Raw genomic sequence first — 17,122 nt, 5'->3', positions numbered from 1 at the left:
TGAAAGAATGGAAGGAAGGAAGGAAGGAAGGAAGGAAGGAAGGAAGGAAGGAAGGAAAGAGAAAGAAAGGAAGGAAGGAAGGAAAGAGAAAAAGAAAGAAAGAAAAAAAGAAAGAGAAAGAAAGAGGAAGGAAGGAAGAAAAGAGAAAGAAAGAAAGAGAGAGGAAGGAAGGAAGGAAGGAAGGAAGGAGAAAGAAAGAAAAAGAGAGAGGAAGGAAGGAATGAAGGAAGGAAGGAAGGAAGGAGAAAGAAAGAAAGAGAGAGAGGAAGGAAGGAAGGAAGGAAGGAAGGAAGGAAGAAAAGAGAAAGGAAGGAAGGAAGGAAGGAAGGAAGGAAGGAAGGAAGGAAGGAAGGAAAGAAAAAAGAGAAAAGAACAAACTGTAAACACCAGGCCCTCCTGAAAATAAATCGCGAAGCGCCCTTGTCACTGCGTTTCCGAGGCAGAGCCATCCATCCGGGCACTGTCTGGGCTCCACCCAGAAAATCCGGCGGTGCTAACCCAGCCAAACAGATAGGAACTCTGGACGATTTCATCGGGTCGTTGTCCCCTTAATCTCCACGCTGCACCTCAGATCTCAAGCAGCTTCCGTGGCGCGGGCTCACTTTAATGGATAGAATCTATTTTTCATGAAAAAGCAGGAAATAAGCTGTCTCTTTCATAAAAAGATTTACAAAATGTAATCATTGTTGAAATATTCCCTTTGAACTGCCGTGTCCACGGGGGTCTCCGGCTCCCAGAGTCGTGCTTCATTAGAACCCCCTCACAAGCGGCTCCAGAAGGCAGGTACACTGGTGGTGCCCGGCTTTGATGTCTTGAATGAATGAAAGAAAAGCACAATAAAAAAGAGCTGTTGATCAAGCATAAAATACTCTTTAAGCTGACAGAATAGCAGCGTTAACACACCCTAAGCTGCTTTTAGTTTTTCCCTTTTTTCCTCACATTTTCCTGTGCTTTGTGTACAGTGGGGGTTTGTATTTTATAAGAAGTCTCTGATCTATGTAGTATGCCGTTCGCTAACAAAAACCAAAATAGGATTGTTTCTGTCCCACTTGGTTGCCTGACTACTCCCTCCCTCCCCGCCTCCCCTCTCCCCCGCTCACCCCCAACTTCCAAGGCGTGCAGTTGAGCCTTGCAAGGCAAGGGCCCAAATGCCTTTCATAAACTTGAGCCAATTCCTTTTGTGTGGTTGGTTTCGCTGTTCTGATTTTAATACCGCAATTAAAGACAGATTTTTATTTTCTCAAGAACTTTCTCTTGCAACTGGGGAAATGGAACTGATGCAGCTGCTACTTTTAACTAAGAAATTATATCATTAAATGAGAGAAAAACGCCTTGTCGGGCCATGACTTTCCAAGGGAACCAGTCCTCCTTGCATCTCACGTGGACCTTCGGGCCTGTCCACATGCTACAGTTAGAGAATCCAGTTACCCTGGCGTTCTGGTTTTCTGTGCTTGCCTCTGTCCAGGCATTAGCTCATCTAATCCCCATAAAAACTGATAAAGTTGTTATCTCCATTTCATGGAGTCTAAAACCAAGATTGGGGAATGCTAACTCGCCTAAGATGATTTAACTAGTACATAATGGTGCGTACTAGTTAAATGATGAGGTTCTGCTAACTCGGCCTCCAGGGCCCCAGCTCTACCACAATGCGGACCAGCCCTCCAGGAAGTCCGCAGAGCAAATGTGAGTGGGCCCGAGTGCCGTTGTTAATTCAGAAGTCTTTGGTTTCGTGAGGTAAAAGATTCCTCAGATGAAAATGTAAAGGGGGGGGGGGGCGGCAAAAACAAAAACAAAAAACATTACTTGATGGTGAGGCAAACACTAGGGCAAGTTGGAATACAGCGAAAGACTTAGACTTTGGAACAACGGTCGGAATAACTGGATTGTGTACGTACTCTCAAGGTTTGGAGGTGCCGGATGGCTCATTGGGTAAAAAGATTAGTGTTTTCCCGTCTTGAGGTTTGAACCAAACAGAGGTCTTGGCCGGGAGCAGCACGGTCACTCTCCAGGGAGCGGTGGTTTGGACAACTCCTCTGTGCTTGTAGTAAGTAGGCAGCAGTCCATGTTACAAAACTATTGCACATGCTACTGACGCAGTTGGCCACAGTTGGTCCCACTGCAGCAGCTCTTTAGTCAGAAATGCCTGGGGCGGCGTGTGGAGACCTGTTCCTCTCTCTCAGGAGAGCGTCTGTCATTTGGGGAGGCATGGCCATGTGATGTGAGCACGGATATGGCACAGCCATGCTAGAAGTCATCCATCTAAATGCCCTGTTGGGGTAACTGATACCAGGCTTCCAGAACCTCTAAGATAGCTCGCCCCTTCCTTCCTTCCTTCCTTCCTTCCTTCCTTCCTTCCTTCCTTCCTTCCTTCTTTCCTTGACAGTATTTAGTAAGTGCCTACTCTGTGCCAGCCACTGGGCAAGACACTGGGGATGCCGCACTCAAGAATGTATCCATTTTCTTGGGGAGAAAACAGGTAATTAAAGCTCAGTGACTATGACAGAGGTAAACCCCGGGACGAAAGGCCTCGAGAAAGACCCCTTGGAAGAAGGGATGCTAATCTGAGAACGCAAGAGCTAGCAAGTGTTAGCCAAGCCAAGGAGAGGGGGACAGCCCGTGCCAAGGCCCAGCAGGGAGAAAGCATTTGGCTTTGGGGGATCTGGAAGAAGTTTAACACAGCACAAGTGTTGAGTACAAGCAGCGAAAAGATAAGGCCACAAAGGTAAGTGGGGCCAATCACGGCCCATTAATGTTTTAACAGTTTCCTGTACAATAAACAAGTCTTGGTTTAGCGTTATTGAAAACAGGTTTTCTTTAATTAACAAAATCAGACAAGAAAAATGACAGCAGGGATCAAAGCCCATGGCTGGCGATACCAATAACTGACACCTGTGTACAGCATGGCACCTTTTTCAGAAGAAACCAGTGTGAAAATCTGACTTCCTCTCCTGTAATGCAGAATGGCCCTCACGGCAACCCTCTGGGGGCCCCAGGACAGAGACCAGCTTACTTCAAATCCCACAGCTAGTTAAGGGAAAAAGTAGGACTCAATCCTGGGTCCCTGGGACATTGGATGCTCAGCCTCATCCGTTGATATTAAGTTGATAAAGATCCTACTGTGAGAACAGCAATGAAAGCTATAGAAGGCTGCAATTCATGCCTTCTTTCTGCACAACGTCTCGAGGAGTCTCCCCCCAGAGCCTAGTGTACATAGCACCGAGCACACATTAGGCCCCTAGTGCTTGTGGATTGAGGGAAGAAGTGCTCCAAAATGGTGTCTACTGATGTGAGAAACTCAGAAGGTGGTCCATTTCTGTTGTCTTGAAAGGGGGCGGGGGAGCTACCGGGCTTTTGGCTGATTTGCCGAGGGCAACTCATTTGGGCTAAACTTGGGCTTTTTGCTCCTCCAAACAAGAGCAGGAAGCCAAAAATGACTAACTGGATGAGTGTGACCCCGCAGAGATACAGCACTTCCTCAAGAGAAGAGTCAAAATGGTGACCACAACTCATGTGGTCCTGGTTGGTAGCGTCCTCTTTGGGGCTGATGAACAGGCGGGCCTGCCCGCGGGGCGGGGACAGAGGCCCCCCTGTATCCGCATGTCTCCTTTTTATGTGTGTGAATGTCCTTAAATAACCCACCTTGTGTGGAGAAGAAAACGAGGCGTCACACCCAGTTCTGGATTCCACATTAACAGCCTCCTTCCGCAGCGTTCAACTTTGCCCTTGAGGCCTTTTGTTTAACTTTTTAATTTGAAAAACAGATTCTGCTGCGTCACAGTCTGTTCCACCCTCCCCATCCACACCCCCTGCACCCTCCCTTTTTTTGTTGGTTTTTTTTTTTTTTTTTGGTTAAAGTAAAATATTAGCTATCTCAAAGAGACTTGTATTTCCTTTTGTTGTTAAGATATACATCCTGCCCTCTTAGTGAGAAGAGTCTATAAAAGGCCTTTAAAAAAAAGTTGTTATTCACATTAGAATGTTTGTGGTTCACTAAGGAGTTGAGTCTTCTTCAACCATGTCTCGGGCCACCTCATGACCAAAGTTTGGAAGAGTTTCCTAATTGCTCCCCGTGGGGCATAAGGAAGGAGAGAGCCTGGCACTGCCAGAGGGTGCCAACTGCTATTTCAGCCTTCCTGTTTAGGATGCAGCCGGATAGATATTGTTTATGGCTCATAAAACCTGACTACTGTGAGTATTCCAGAATCCCAGCAGAATGGGATTCCAACTTTCATGGAGCTGTAAATTAAGGGGCGGGAAGTGTGATAAAACTCCTTAGAGAACGCTGAAAAAAAAAAAATTTTTTTTTCGCGCTGCAATGGTTAAATGAAATTTTATAAGCACATTCAGCGTGGAGCTGTTTTGCATTACATGAGTTGAATACCTTAGAGACGCCACATCTGCAGGCACTTTATTAAATCCTTAGTCAGCACTTTCCAACCTGATGAGATTACTTCTTCATTTGACTGGAGAAAAGGAAAGCTGAGCTCCGGTCCTGGACTGCAGGTTTCTTTTGATGTTTCACCTTGAACACTGAGAGAGGACAATTACCCTCCCCCGCCATTTCGCCCCCCCACCCCCCAGCACATCCCAAACTGTAGAAATTGTGAGTGTAGCAGGGTAATTTTACTTAACTAGCGCCTCTGTGGGAGTTGTGGATTTACGGACCTCCAAAACAACTAGAGCTGAAAGTCCCTGAGGAAAAAATAGATCAAAGCTCTGTGTTTACTTCCTTAATGTAAATGTATCAAGATAACATCATCCTATATTGTATTGTAATATTGGAACTCGCTGCAGATAAGGGACAGAGAGATTCCTTTGTAGTCCATCTGGATACAGTAGGTTAGATTAAGGGCATATAAAGTATGAAGGCAGAAACCATATAAAATATAAGCTTGCATCAGTACATATCTGAAGACCATTTTTTGACTCTCCATCAATGAACTTTGTTTAGTGTGGCACCATTTTCCTGGTGATTTTTTGCTACCCAACCCCAACAATTTAACAACCTCAGACTGTTTTTTATATTTTGCTTGTACGACCCAAGAAGAAAATGCGCAGAGTCATTCTTCAAGTGATATTTTGAAACTGGCACTGCTTGCATAATAGATTTGCTAACAAAATATCACAAGAGAAAAGCAGGCTTTTCCACACACTGTCTTGTCCATTTGATGTTAGTAGTAGTTCATGGAAGTTTCTAAAAATCAGGCGGCTTATACATGTGCAGTTATAACATTCCTCATAAAGGAATTAGGAATGTCTCAGTTACAAACAGATCATGAGAAAATAATTCAGTGAAATGGATACGTTTTTTGATTATGATTATAACTGTTTATCTGCTATCTCTGCAAAGGAATGATTTAATCAAAAAGACCTAATTTCCGCGCCCCCCCCCCCCCCCCGCCGAAAAAGAACTTCAAAAACCAAAAAAATAACAAAAAACAAATTCCCTGTATGGCTCCCCTAAAGGATTGACTTCCCATTTGGGGAAAGCCTTGGTCAAGTAGCTGGGTTCATTGTCATGAAGATTAGTGTGATGTTGAAATAAGTACTAATGGTCAAATTACAGGAGTGAAAAAGTTTAAGAATAGGTTTTGGTTTGGGCCTGAAAGGGTTAATTAAGTTTTTTTCACGGGTTATTAAAGACCCCCAACCCATGTCTTCAGGAGTCATATTGACACCACACCACAGGGCAACTCGCTTCTCTATTGACATGTTGCTGGTCAGAGCACAATAGCCTTCTGTGTCTGAAAATCATTGCTAAAATCATCTCAAGGAAAAAAAAAAAAGTTTGAAAGCTCTAACGTTAGACAAAAGCCCAAGAGCTGCAGTGCGCAGCTCAAAAACCCGGAGTCAGCAACTTCTATTGATTAAAAACTAACCTTTAAAGTAACTCTGAGAGTGTGTGGTTAGCATTTAAATTTAAACATGTCATGAGTTGATTTGTGTTACTGAATACCAACTCAGAAGGAGTAACATTCACATCACATTTTTTTTTTCTAATTCCCTTAAGCAGCTAAAGTATTTCATGAAATGTCAATAGGGCAAAAAGAAAAAGTTGGGGGGGGGGCCAATGCTAGGCCTTGTAGTTTTCTTTCCCATGCAAATATTCACACACACACACACCCCCACCAAAGAAAAGTATGGAGAGTGAAACACAATAATTAGTCCTTTGTCTAACTTTCCCAAGTGCCAGAGAAAGACAGATTAATTAAATATACAACAGTGTTGGTTTTTGGAGTGGGGGTCTTGCTTGCTGTGTAGGTCATAAATTAGGCAGAATAAATACTTCAATGTGTTTGCAGTGGGCCTGCTACGTCAGAGCCACTGGAAGGTTGGTGGGAGGAGAACGGAGGGTTTCTTGCTAATGATAGTCACGTCTGGGTCTGTCTGGTTGCTCTTAGCAACCAGACATGATGTAACACCAGGATGAACTTGAACTTGGGGGACTTGAAAAGAGAACAATAGACCAGAGCAATCAATAAAGCCTATTTCAGTGAAGGATTACAGAGCTGCTCTGGGGTAACCTTGTCGGCAAGGCACACACTGAATAGTAAGATGTGTGAAGAAACTTTTTTTTTTTTTTTTTTTTTTGCTTTGCTTTTTAAGAGAAGTGCAGAGGCATTGCAGATTTTTGTAGCACTCTGAGGTTGTGTCCAGAAACCGTGGTATGGAAAACTGCTCCCCCTGCTGACTCCCTGGGTCCCCGATGTTTGCTTCAAGAGCTACTATGCAGTGTCAGAATGAAGAAGGCTGGGATTTCACAACTGACTTAGAAAGTGTGAGAACAGAAAATCTGTAAGCGTGATTTGACGCACCCAAACTTTGAGACTGTTTTGTTGACGAGAGAATGCAGCTGCAGCGTGAGTCCATCAGCTACTAGGAGAGACCTACTAAAAATACGGTTTGGGGGCTCGCCTGCCCTCTCTTCTCTTCCTCCCTCTTCTTCCTTTTGTCCAGTTGGATTTAGGCCGTGTATTTGCCAGGATGATTTCCTTTCGGGACACAAGAGGCTATATTGTGTTCCCTCAAAGCATGTGGTCAAAGAAGAACATCGAAAAGTACCCAGGATGAGTCGTTTTACGGTTTAGGCTTAGGTGTTTCGAGTCCTCTGGAAATCAAAGGTAGCTTGTGTGACCAGGAAATCTCATACCCACCTCCATGTAGCTATCACTTTGCCATTTATCCCTGGTATCAGAGTCCTTAATTCACCTAATTGAATCTCCTGGGCACCGATGAACCTCCATTGGACTGAATCAACTCAAATGTACCCCCTTTCTGAGAGTGCCAACTCAGTGATTTTCACAGGCATTCACTGTTGCTGGAAGTTGATGATTTTGCTGTGAATGATGATGAATATGGTGAACTTGGCAGGGTATCACCAGAGAAAAGTTGGCGAAAGCCACGTGCTTCTCTATTTCACTTGAGAAACTGACTCTGATATTAGACCATAACTGGTCACTTTGTGTAGGCAACAGAGAAAGAAACTCCAGCATATAAAGTGATGTATCACCAGACTGTTGTCCAAAGCTCATCACCTGAGGATTTTTGGAAAGGTAACTGGTAACAGGGCCCAGCAGGCATATGGAAGGCTCTAAATAAATGCTGAATGAGCAAAAGCATGAACACAGGCTATGCAGTGGCCTCGTTTTTGTCATTTGGACATCATGGCAGCTAATAGGGTGCGGTCTTGATATCACTTGATTGTTATCTGTCATTTTTGAAAATATTATTTTAGAAATAGTGAGCTGAAAGCATTTCGTGTCATAAAATCCACCTCATGCACATATAAGGAGACGGGGTATAAAAGAGGTGCAGTGACTTGCCTAAATACGCAGGACTCTTGGTACGCCACTTTTTCTAATTCACCTCCACTTATTTTTGTATCACTATTGACCATCTGTACCTGTTAAAAGAATGTCACAATACCATCTTCAGTGCCTACATCTCATTGAAAAGGAGATGTGCTAGAACTACCCTGGGATCCAGCTATCGCACTACTGGGTATTTACCCAAAATGTACAAAAACTCTGCATCAAAGGGATACATGTGCCCCTATGTTTATAGCAGCATTATTTACAATAGCCAAAATATAGGAGCAGCCCAACTGTCCATCACTTGATGAATGGATGAAGAATGTGTGTATATGCGTGTGCACGCACACACACACACACACACACACACACACACACACACACACACACTGAAATACTATTCAGCCATAAAAAAGAATGAAATCTTCCATTTACAATGACATGGATGGAGCTAGAAAGTATAATGCTAAGTGAAATAAGTGAGAGACAAGTACTATATGATTTCACTCGTGTGTGGAATTTAAGAAACAAAGCAAACAAGCAAAGGGGGGGGGGGGGAAAGAGACAAACCCAGAAACAGACTCTGAACTAGAGAATAAACTGATAGTTACCAGAGGGGAGGTGGGTAGGAATGGAAGAAATAGGTGACGGGGATTAAGGAGTGCACCTGTCATGATGAGTACCAGGTGATTAAAATAAAACGTAAATAACTAAAAAGAGGGAATATTAAAAAAAAAAAAAGATGTGAAAATCATCAAAATAGACCTTGATCAGCCCGTGAAACCTCTCCCCTCACCCATTGTCCATTCATTGAACACTTTTTTGTTGAGAACCTTCTACTCCAGGCACTGCTGGGCACTGAAGACTCAGTGACCAGGTGATTGAGCTCCGTGCCCTCCTGTAGACTGCCATATATATACATATATATATATATATATATATATATATATATATATATGTATATATATATATATGACACACAAATACTTTATTTTTAAGACACATTCAGAATGTTGGCAAACCTCAATGAAGACATTGAGTTTTGTTTTGTTTTTAATTTTTTTTTTTAACGTTTATTTATTTTGGAGACAGAGAGAGACAGAGCATGAACGGGCGAGGGTCAGAGAGAGAGGGAGACACAGAATCTGAAACAGGCTCCAGGCTCTGAGCTGTCAGCACAGAGCCCGACGCGGGGCTCGAACTCACGGACCGCGAGATCATGACCTGAGCCGAAGTCAGCCGCTTAACCGACTGAGCCACCCAGGCGCCCCGACATTGAGTTTTAACATCAGAGGAATAAGATCAGCTTCAGTGACTCAATATTTACTACTGTTTGTCAATCCTCTACTTCCCCAGAAAATTCCGCCCCCCTTCCTCCCCTTCATTCCTGATACAGATCCCAATTTCTTGGTTGGAAGGGCAACTTCTAAAATACGTTACTTTCCAAATTGTACCCCTAATCACTCTCTTCCTTTTGTCTTCCAGTCCTGGTACCTGGGATAAAAGTCGCAGCGTCCCACCATCCACCAGACAGACCACCTGACCCCTTCTCAACTCTGTAACATGGACGCATCCTCAACCCAGCGCGGTTACAACTTCACTGTCAGTGGAAGGGGAGAATCAAATCAACTTGTACATGGAAACAGCGAGCATTATGGTCAAACAGCAAAGGCCATAACCTTTTGGGATTTTTTTTTTAAATACTTTAGGGACTGTTGTAATTTTCTCATATGGTGCTGGAAATGGTTGGGCTTTGTAACACGTGGAGTGTTCCCGTGGTAGCGTGAGCATTAGGTGATGTGGCTAGCGGAGGTCTACCCTTGCTCACTGACTTCCCGTTGTAACACACTTTCCTTACGGAGCCTGGCTGTTTCACAGTATTTCATGAATTTACCCACACAGGTGTGAGCCTCCTTGAGTCATCGGGAGGCACATGGAGAACTAAATCTTTTGTAGTAGCTGAGATCTGCAATATATAACTTACGGGACAGTCAAAGGGCAATGTTTTTCTGTAACATATTGGAGAAAGAAAATGCAGTTATGTTCCTTTTTTATTTTTTCTTTTAGTTTGGTTTTGGTTCAGCAGTCAGCAGTTAAATATATAACATGGCCCACAAGGACAGTGAATCCACTCACGTTGCAGAACAATTCCGAAATGACAAACTACTACTACTATTCAGTTTTTTAAAAGTTGTGAAATGCTGCACTTACATTTAAAAAAAAAAACATTTTTTCAACAATTTCAACAATGACACACAAATTCACGTGGAAATGGGGAAGATGGTCTGTTTTGACAGAAACTGACAGGAATCAATCAAAACAATCGAATTTTGAAATGAGTAAAGTGCAATTTCATTGGATAGCTAAATATCTTTGTAAGATAGAGATTGTTGAAAATTCTATTTTTGTTTTTCAAGTCCTTCCACCCCAGGACTCTAAATTATTGGGGTAAAAAAACAGCCTTGCAAGAAAAAGGGGAGCTATTTTTGCTTTTTATGTTTTTTATTGTTAAACTTGTATCCCTTTAAAAACTGAAGGAAAATTAAAAAAAAAAAAACAAAAAACAAATCTAATGGTGCTTTTACCACGATATGTTAACTACATTAAATGCTAATTAATTATTTTCTGTTATCAAAGCACATAACTAAAATGAAATCATGGTATCTGTTAATTTTATAAGCTAGAAGTCACTATAATGGATTATGCCAATTCTGAAAATTTTTACATGTATCCAGCAACATAGGATTTATCAGTTATCAGACACTTCATTGTACCAGAGATTGTCCAGAACTTTTAAAGACCTTTGCGCCCCTGAACTGGGCTATGGGAAAATAATAATAATAATGATGATGATGATAAAACCAATACTGACACAAATGCTGGTGCCCATTCAGATCAAGGGTACCTGTTAGGGAAAAAAAAAAAGTTTGCACCCCCAAATGTCCTGTATCTTATGTAAACACACACACACACACACACACACACACACGCACACACAAACACACACACAAAGAAAACAACAAAAAAACATACAAAAAAAAGTGCAAGTGATTTTTCTACCAGACAGCGAAGCACCCCTTTGCTTCCCATGCAACTTCAAGAAGGTTTCCTATACTATACATATATATACGTTCTGGTTGGCAAGCCCTGCTGATCAGAGAAAGTCTCTGCATGTTCTAGTGTTAGTAACTAATTTTTATATAGTTAATGTAGGATAAAGTAGAGTGCATTAAGACACAATATTGTAATCCCTACTCTAGGCACTGCCTTTAAACTATGTTTTTCAGCCCTTCAGAAGGGTTCTACTACTGTCCTATACAATCAAGTAACTGAAATTCTTGGGAAGACACTTTGCTCCTCATCTTTCCCCCGAAACAATGTTGTTTTGTTTTGTTTTTTTTCCTTAATTTGCACGAAAACAAAAATTCCATATCAATGTGCCTTGCCCTGGATAGCGATTATTTGTGGAATTGTTGCACATATGCTCCTCTATTGAAAGGGGTTTTTCCCTAGTCAAGCATTTGGAGACACTTTTTGTAAATGTGACTTTTATGTCAGCCATCGTCAGTTTCAACATCTAGAACTAAATAGAAAGTTAGTTGTTCCGCAGATAGGAGTAGTCTTTATTGTCCTCTGTGGTCAGTGGCAGTGCTATTCTGAGATCTGTAGATGGCTTAGAATATCAGTATTTTGGATGTTGCTGCATTTTACAATTTATTTGGAGTCTTCCTTTATTTTCCCCCCAGATATATGAAAATATGCAATACCTGCTTATATCGTGTAGAAAAGCTTAGCGATTATTAATTTTTCTTTTATTTTTTTTATTTGACCAAAGTCGGTGCTGCACTTGACGCAGTGTGTTTTAGGTGTTTGTCTTTGTACTTTTTTTGTGATTTTTGAATGCACGTGCGCAGGAAGGGCTCCTCTTAGAGAAGCAGTCAAACTGTGAAGCACTAAGCTGACCCTGCTTCAAGCAATTTTGTTTTTACAACTGTTCCTTTCACAAGCAAGCCTTAAAAAAAAAAAAAAAAGACAACTTCCTTTTTCTTCAGCTCCCACACCCCATTTTTCTTAGCAGACCGCAGTCAATCCACATTCAATAAAAAGGATATAATGCCCATTTTTATATGCACGTTTTTAAACTTCCAAGTTCTGAAAATTGTTTACTGGTTATCTCTATTTAAGGAAAAAAAAATAAAATAAAACATTTTGGATTTTCATATGTGTCTGATAAGTGGTTGAATAGTCGTTTGACGCTCTTGTGTGGTGTGGTTGTCAGTATATGGTGTCACTTCCTATAGCCAGCCAGCATAATTCGCCTTCCCCGATAGCACTTAGCTGGGCATTACTTTCTTATGACATATGTGCACTAAAAAAAAGAAAAAAGAAAAAAAAAAAAAGAAAAAAAATAGCAGCTTTCAGTGCTTCACAGTGAAGGGAAAAAAAGCCTAGACAAACATTTTGTCAGAACCTTTGCTATAAGCCAAGGTATTACCAGTAAATTGGTTGTATATACAATAAAATTGCACCCTTTTTTTAAAACAAAACAAACTAAGCAATAGTTTGGGCAGTTTTAGTTGTTTCTAGTGAGCATGTTGTAGTCATGACTGCAAAGAGAGAGGATAAACTGCCCGCTCAGAAGATATGTAATTTGTATTGTTGTATAGTTTTATTGATTACACTGATTTATTCTACCCTATTTTATAACGCAGGACTTTTGTAATGTTGTTTAAATGAGGAAACATTTCTGTCAAATTAGCCTAGTGAAATTTCTGATTGTCCATTATAAAGGCAGCGTTCATAGAATTGCTTTTCTTTCTTTCCCGCCCCCCGCCCTCCTCCCCCCCTCGGGAACTGGATTTAAGTTTAAAACTTTCCTGTTTCCTTTTTTTTTTTGTAAGTATTTAAATACAGTTATTTTTTTTTTCTCTCAATGGTATAGCATATTCCTATGCTTGAGAAGTATAGGTCTACTGAAAAACCATTGTAAATGGACGTTACAGGTATGCTGTATTTTTGAAGGTATTTTGTTGTATTCAGTTTGATGAAGCTAAAATTAGGGAACTCTGAACAGATTTGCAGGAAAAAAAATGTTTTAAAGGCTTTAAAACATTAAGGAGGCAGTCTAGGGTGATAACGAACAGGGGTTAAGTATTAAATACACTAAGTTACATTTTTGTTCATGTTTCATTGTCCAGAAAGCAGCAGGAAACTAGTTCAGTTGTGATCAAGCAGGAAAAAAGAAACACCAACAAGCTGAGTGTTTACCTTTTAGATGAAAGCCAAGCGAAGATGTTTGAGGAAGACTTTGCTACCTGGGGTGTGTAGACTGACAGGCTGAGGGCTGGCCCAGTGGAAAGGCCCCGCCCTTGATTCTGAGACACATTTGAATTTTTTCTCTCCCATCAAATGGCATTAACAATATTGGCAAAGAGAAGTCCCTCAAATCACTCTCCACGTTTTTTTCTTTGGGAACTGAAGTCAGAGGCACAAACACTAAATCTGATCATTTTTCTATATGCTTTTTTTTTTTTCTTCCTGGCCCATCCCCTGCCACTAAAATGCTCCTTTTCTGATCATTCACGGGCAGAGGCCCTCTCCCTAATGCCACTCTATCCATCCCAGAGCCTTTCACTTTGCTTTGAGGTTCGGGCAAACTTTTCTGTTTCTTCACATCCTGGCATGGCCTCTATTGGTGTCAGCTCCTCCCCGCCCCCACCCCTGCAAGCCCACGACAACAAGAAAGTACACTTCCCCAAGCTTGCATCCTTCATTCTCTGACAGCCCAAGTGTAAGGGAACCCCGACTTTCCAGAGTCATGGTGTTCATTCAGCCCACAGCAATATGCAAAACCCATCCCTCAAAAAGCTTGTCTTTTACTTTTCAAACCGTTATCCCCCTACACCTTGAATTCTGTAGTTACAGCATCATCAAGTATTTACAAAATCTGGATTAAGAAAAACATTTTTTCCCTTGTGATTTTTTTTGGGGGGGGGTGGGAGGGGAGGGATTTCTAAGAATGTCGTTTAATGTACTTTGCATCATGTCTCTGGAAATATCTTTTTGTCCATAATGGTGGTGGTCTCTCTCTCTCTCTCTCTCTCTCTCTGTCTCTCTCTCTCTCTCTGTCTCTCTCCCATATTTCTTTCTTTCCTTCTATCTTTCTGTCAGTTTTTTTTTTTTTTTTTTCCCGGTAGCAGGCCTCCATAGAACAAATTCAAAACACCACTGGCATGATAGTGTAAGGAGAGCTTCAGTGGCGCCTCACCCCCCCCCCCCACCCCACAACCCCGAGATCTGTCCCAGGACAGTCTCGTCTCAGAAAGCTGCACTGCCCACAGGCAGGGCTTTCATTCAAATCGGCTTCCGAGGCCAATTTCGTCCTGAAGTCAATGCATGTATTTACTGTCTGACGGTAAACCCGCTCTGCCTTCTCCACGTCCAAGGCTGTGCATTTGCCTAATTAGTGTCGCGTATGTTTTCCTTTTATTTTTTTCCAATAAAAAAGCAGTGGGATGAAAATTGCTTTGATAGATAGCAGGTAACATTGAAGCTGTTCCATAGCACTTAACTGTAGTGAATACTGTGTCACCAATTCTGAAATCAATTTAATGTTTAATGCAAATCCATTACATGGTGCTATAACAGGCTGACAAAATGATTTACACCAATGTGACAACTTGGGCTCAATTCACTCTGCTTTCCAACAGTGTAAATGCATAGCAGTGTTTATCTGCATGAGAACTATGCACTAATCTATCTGAAGAAAAAAAAAACTATATCAACTTTGGTATCTACTTTCCGTTTACTTCAATCCTTGCCTTTTTGGTCATTGTTATAATGCCAGCTTTAGGACAGAAAGAATTATAAGAAAACCAGCATAATACCTGATATATTAAAATGTAGTGCCTGTGAAATCTGTATTATATTGCTCTTCTGAAGTAAGATTTTTCTACACCGGTAGCCTTTGCTGTCAGTCAGGACCTTCTGGTATAGGTGATGTAAAATAACCGTACAATATTAATGCATGCTATTCCATAATGCTTAGTGAACTGTATGAATATTACTCAAAGTTATGTTAGTCTTTTTTTTTTTTTTTTCTGACTTGGTTCTTGTCAGCTAGGTTTAAGGTATTTCACTGAGAACGCAAATTCTGTCTTTCTTGATTTCGGCTGTTTTCAGTATTTTGGAGGTATACATTTACTTAAATTCAGTATTACTTGTGTTTTTGTTTTCGTTTTTGTTTTTTGTTTTCTTCTTCCTAGGGGACAAGCATGGGTGGTTGATTTCAGAAATCAGTCCCTGGCAAGACTTTTGTCTCAAAACGACCATTTGTATTTCAAGAACTGTGCTACGAAGACACTCTGAGAACATTTCCAAGCGAGGGACATTTTCCTTGACCCTCGACTGAAGCTATGCCGACCCTGGAGCATTTTCTTAATGGACAATGTTCAGCCAGGTACCCATGCTTGATCCGTCTTCACACCAGACTTCCTCATATGAAAAGAAAAAAAAAATTGAAAAAAATCTTTAAGAAATCACATGGCTATTTAGTTTCATGCACAGTTGCAATATTTTCTTCAGAAATAAAACTCTGTACAAACTTTGGGCCCGATTCATAAGAAAAAGAAGTTTGCTATTAACACGGGATTTTTTTTAAATATACTTTTTTTGGGTCTAAATTTGAAACTACTTGCTTCCCAAATTGAATGTTTCATCTCACCTTTCCCCCGCCCTAAACCAGCACCCATCTGCCTCTTCTGCCCAAAAGGGTCACATAACCAGATGAAGGGAATGGGGAGATGGGGTGTAGATGCCGGAAATGCTCAGGAAGATAGGGGACCACCTGCAGTTGAGCTCCAGAACGGGGAGGCCACAGCATGCGGGGGCAGGACCTCGCCTGTGTGCCAGGCATCGTGAGTTTCACATGTGGGCTCCTTATGCGTTTTAATTCAAAAAACACAATTTCCCAAGTGTGTCCACAGGACCACAGGACTGTATGGTGGGAGTGCCCCCTCTAATCCAACCAGAGCACCTGCAGGGGGAGAGGAAACACTCACCAGGTCACGCCCGGTGAACTTTTGTATCTGCACAGTGCTTTTAAGGGCAAATAGCTGCCCAATGAACTGGGCTATTTTTCCTGCTGTTTTCTGCTCGACTTCTCAAAATGACAGAAGCTTTTCCCCCATTTATTCTATTTGTGTTATTCTTATTTTCAATTTTTTATTTTATTTTTATTTTTTTAGTACTAGTCTATACATCAGCATGTTTTTTGTTTTGTTTTGTTTTGTTTTGTTTTGTTTTGTTTTGTTTTAACATCTCAATCGAAGGTCACAAGGCCGCTGGCTATGTTGGGGTGGAGGTTTGAGAGAGCAGTCGGCTCCATTTTTTTCTCCCTGGTCTCAGACCAGCCTGTCTGCACTGTGAAGGCATTTGGTAGAGTCACCACTGAGATACTAACTCAGCCTAGAGCTGGAGCTTTGTCAGGTTCTAGGAGGGCCTTAGTAAAGACTTTCAAAGGCAAACACGTGATTCTCCTTCCCTACACCCTTGACCTCTTAATGCAGAACAAAGTTCTCTGGGGACCTTTCCCACCACCCTTGGAAATCTGTCCACTCAAGATACCTCGGTTTTTTTGGTGTTTTTTTTTTTTTCATTTAAAATTGTTGGGGGGTAGGGGACCGAACACTTCCAGAGATGAAAAGAGATCCGTTGTGAAACTAAACACCCCCCCGTGTTAATAACTTGGTTTGACATTTGTTTTTATGAGCCGGGCCCCCTGTGCCTCTAGTATACTTGTATTGACTCTCATAGCTACCCTTTTAGTTTTACTGTGTTCTGTGAAAATTTGTAATTGGTTGAGAATCACTGTGGGCGTCCATTCTTATTCAACTAAATCTCCACAGGTTTTTTGAGCTGGTGTGGATTAGTTTAACTCTTGTATTCAACCATTAGTGCTACCACCTTCTCACATTACAATACAATTACTGGAAGCAAGTACTGCATTTCCTATGCAACAAAAAAGGAAAAATAAAAAATTGCTAATGCTATGGAAGCTGTGTCCTCATTTGCTTTCAATCACACCTGGGTGCTTGTGTGAGTAACGGGGAAGAGTGGGGAAGAGTATGGACGGGTCTTTCTGCACCGGGGAGTTTGCATTATCCTAGATAAATGGCGAGCACATCGCGCCCTCCACAGAGGTCTGATGGGCACTGTTGGTTTTCTCACCTGCTTAGACAAATGCAGGGTTTACCTCGTGCTCCCTCTGTGCCTGATACTCTTCTAAGTGCTTTAGATATTGTATCAGTGAG

The 17,122-nt window shown here is 41.6% G+C and overlaps 1 protein-coding gene across 11 annotated transcripts in view; it reads left to right on the top strand.

The window, feature by feature from the left end:
• NFIA (nuclear factor I A) overlaps window positions 1-16,861 on the top strand; it is a 571,401-nt gene extending 554,540 nt beyond the window's left edge. For all 11 annotated transcript variants that reach the window (XM_053894638.1, XM_053894628.1, XM_019449090.2 and 8 more), the window contains one exon: window positions 9,297-16,861. In XM_053894638.1, the coding sequence (XP_053750613.1) occupies window positions 9,297-9,314 (18 nt within the window). In that variant the 3' untranslated portion in view covers window positions 9,315-16,861. The remainder of the gene's footprint in view (window positions 1-9,296) is intronic.
• The last annotated feature ends 261 nt before the right edge of the window (window positions 16,862-17,122 follow it).

The sequence above is a fragment of the Panthera pardus genome, unplaced genomic scaffold (assembly GCF_024362965.1).
Source record: "Panthera pardus isolate Hobbes unplaced genomic scaffold, ASM2436296v1 HiC_scaffold_11, whole genome shotgun sequence".
NCBI classification, from domain to species: domain Eukaryota; kingdom Metazoa; phylum Chordata; class Mammalia; order Carnivora; family Felidae; genus Panthera; species Panthera pardus.
The sequence above is the reverse complement of the archived record's forward strand: the minus strand, read 5'-3'. Positions and strand labels throughout refer to the sequence as shown.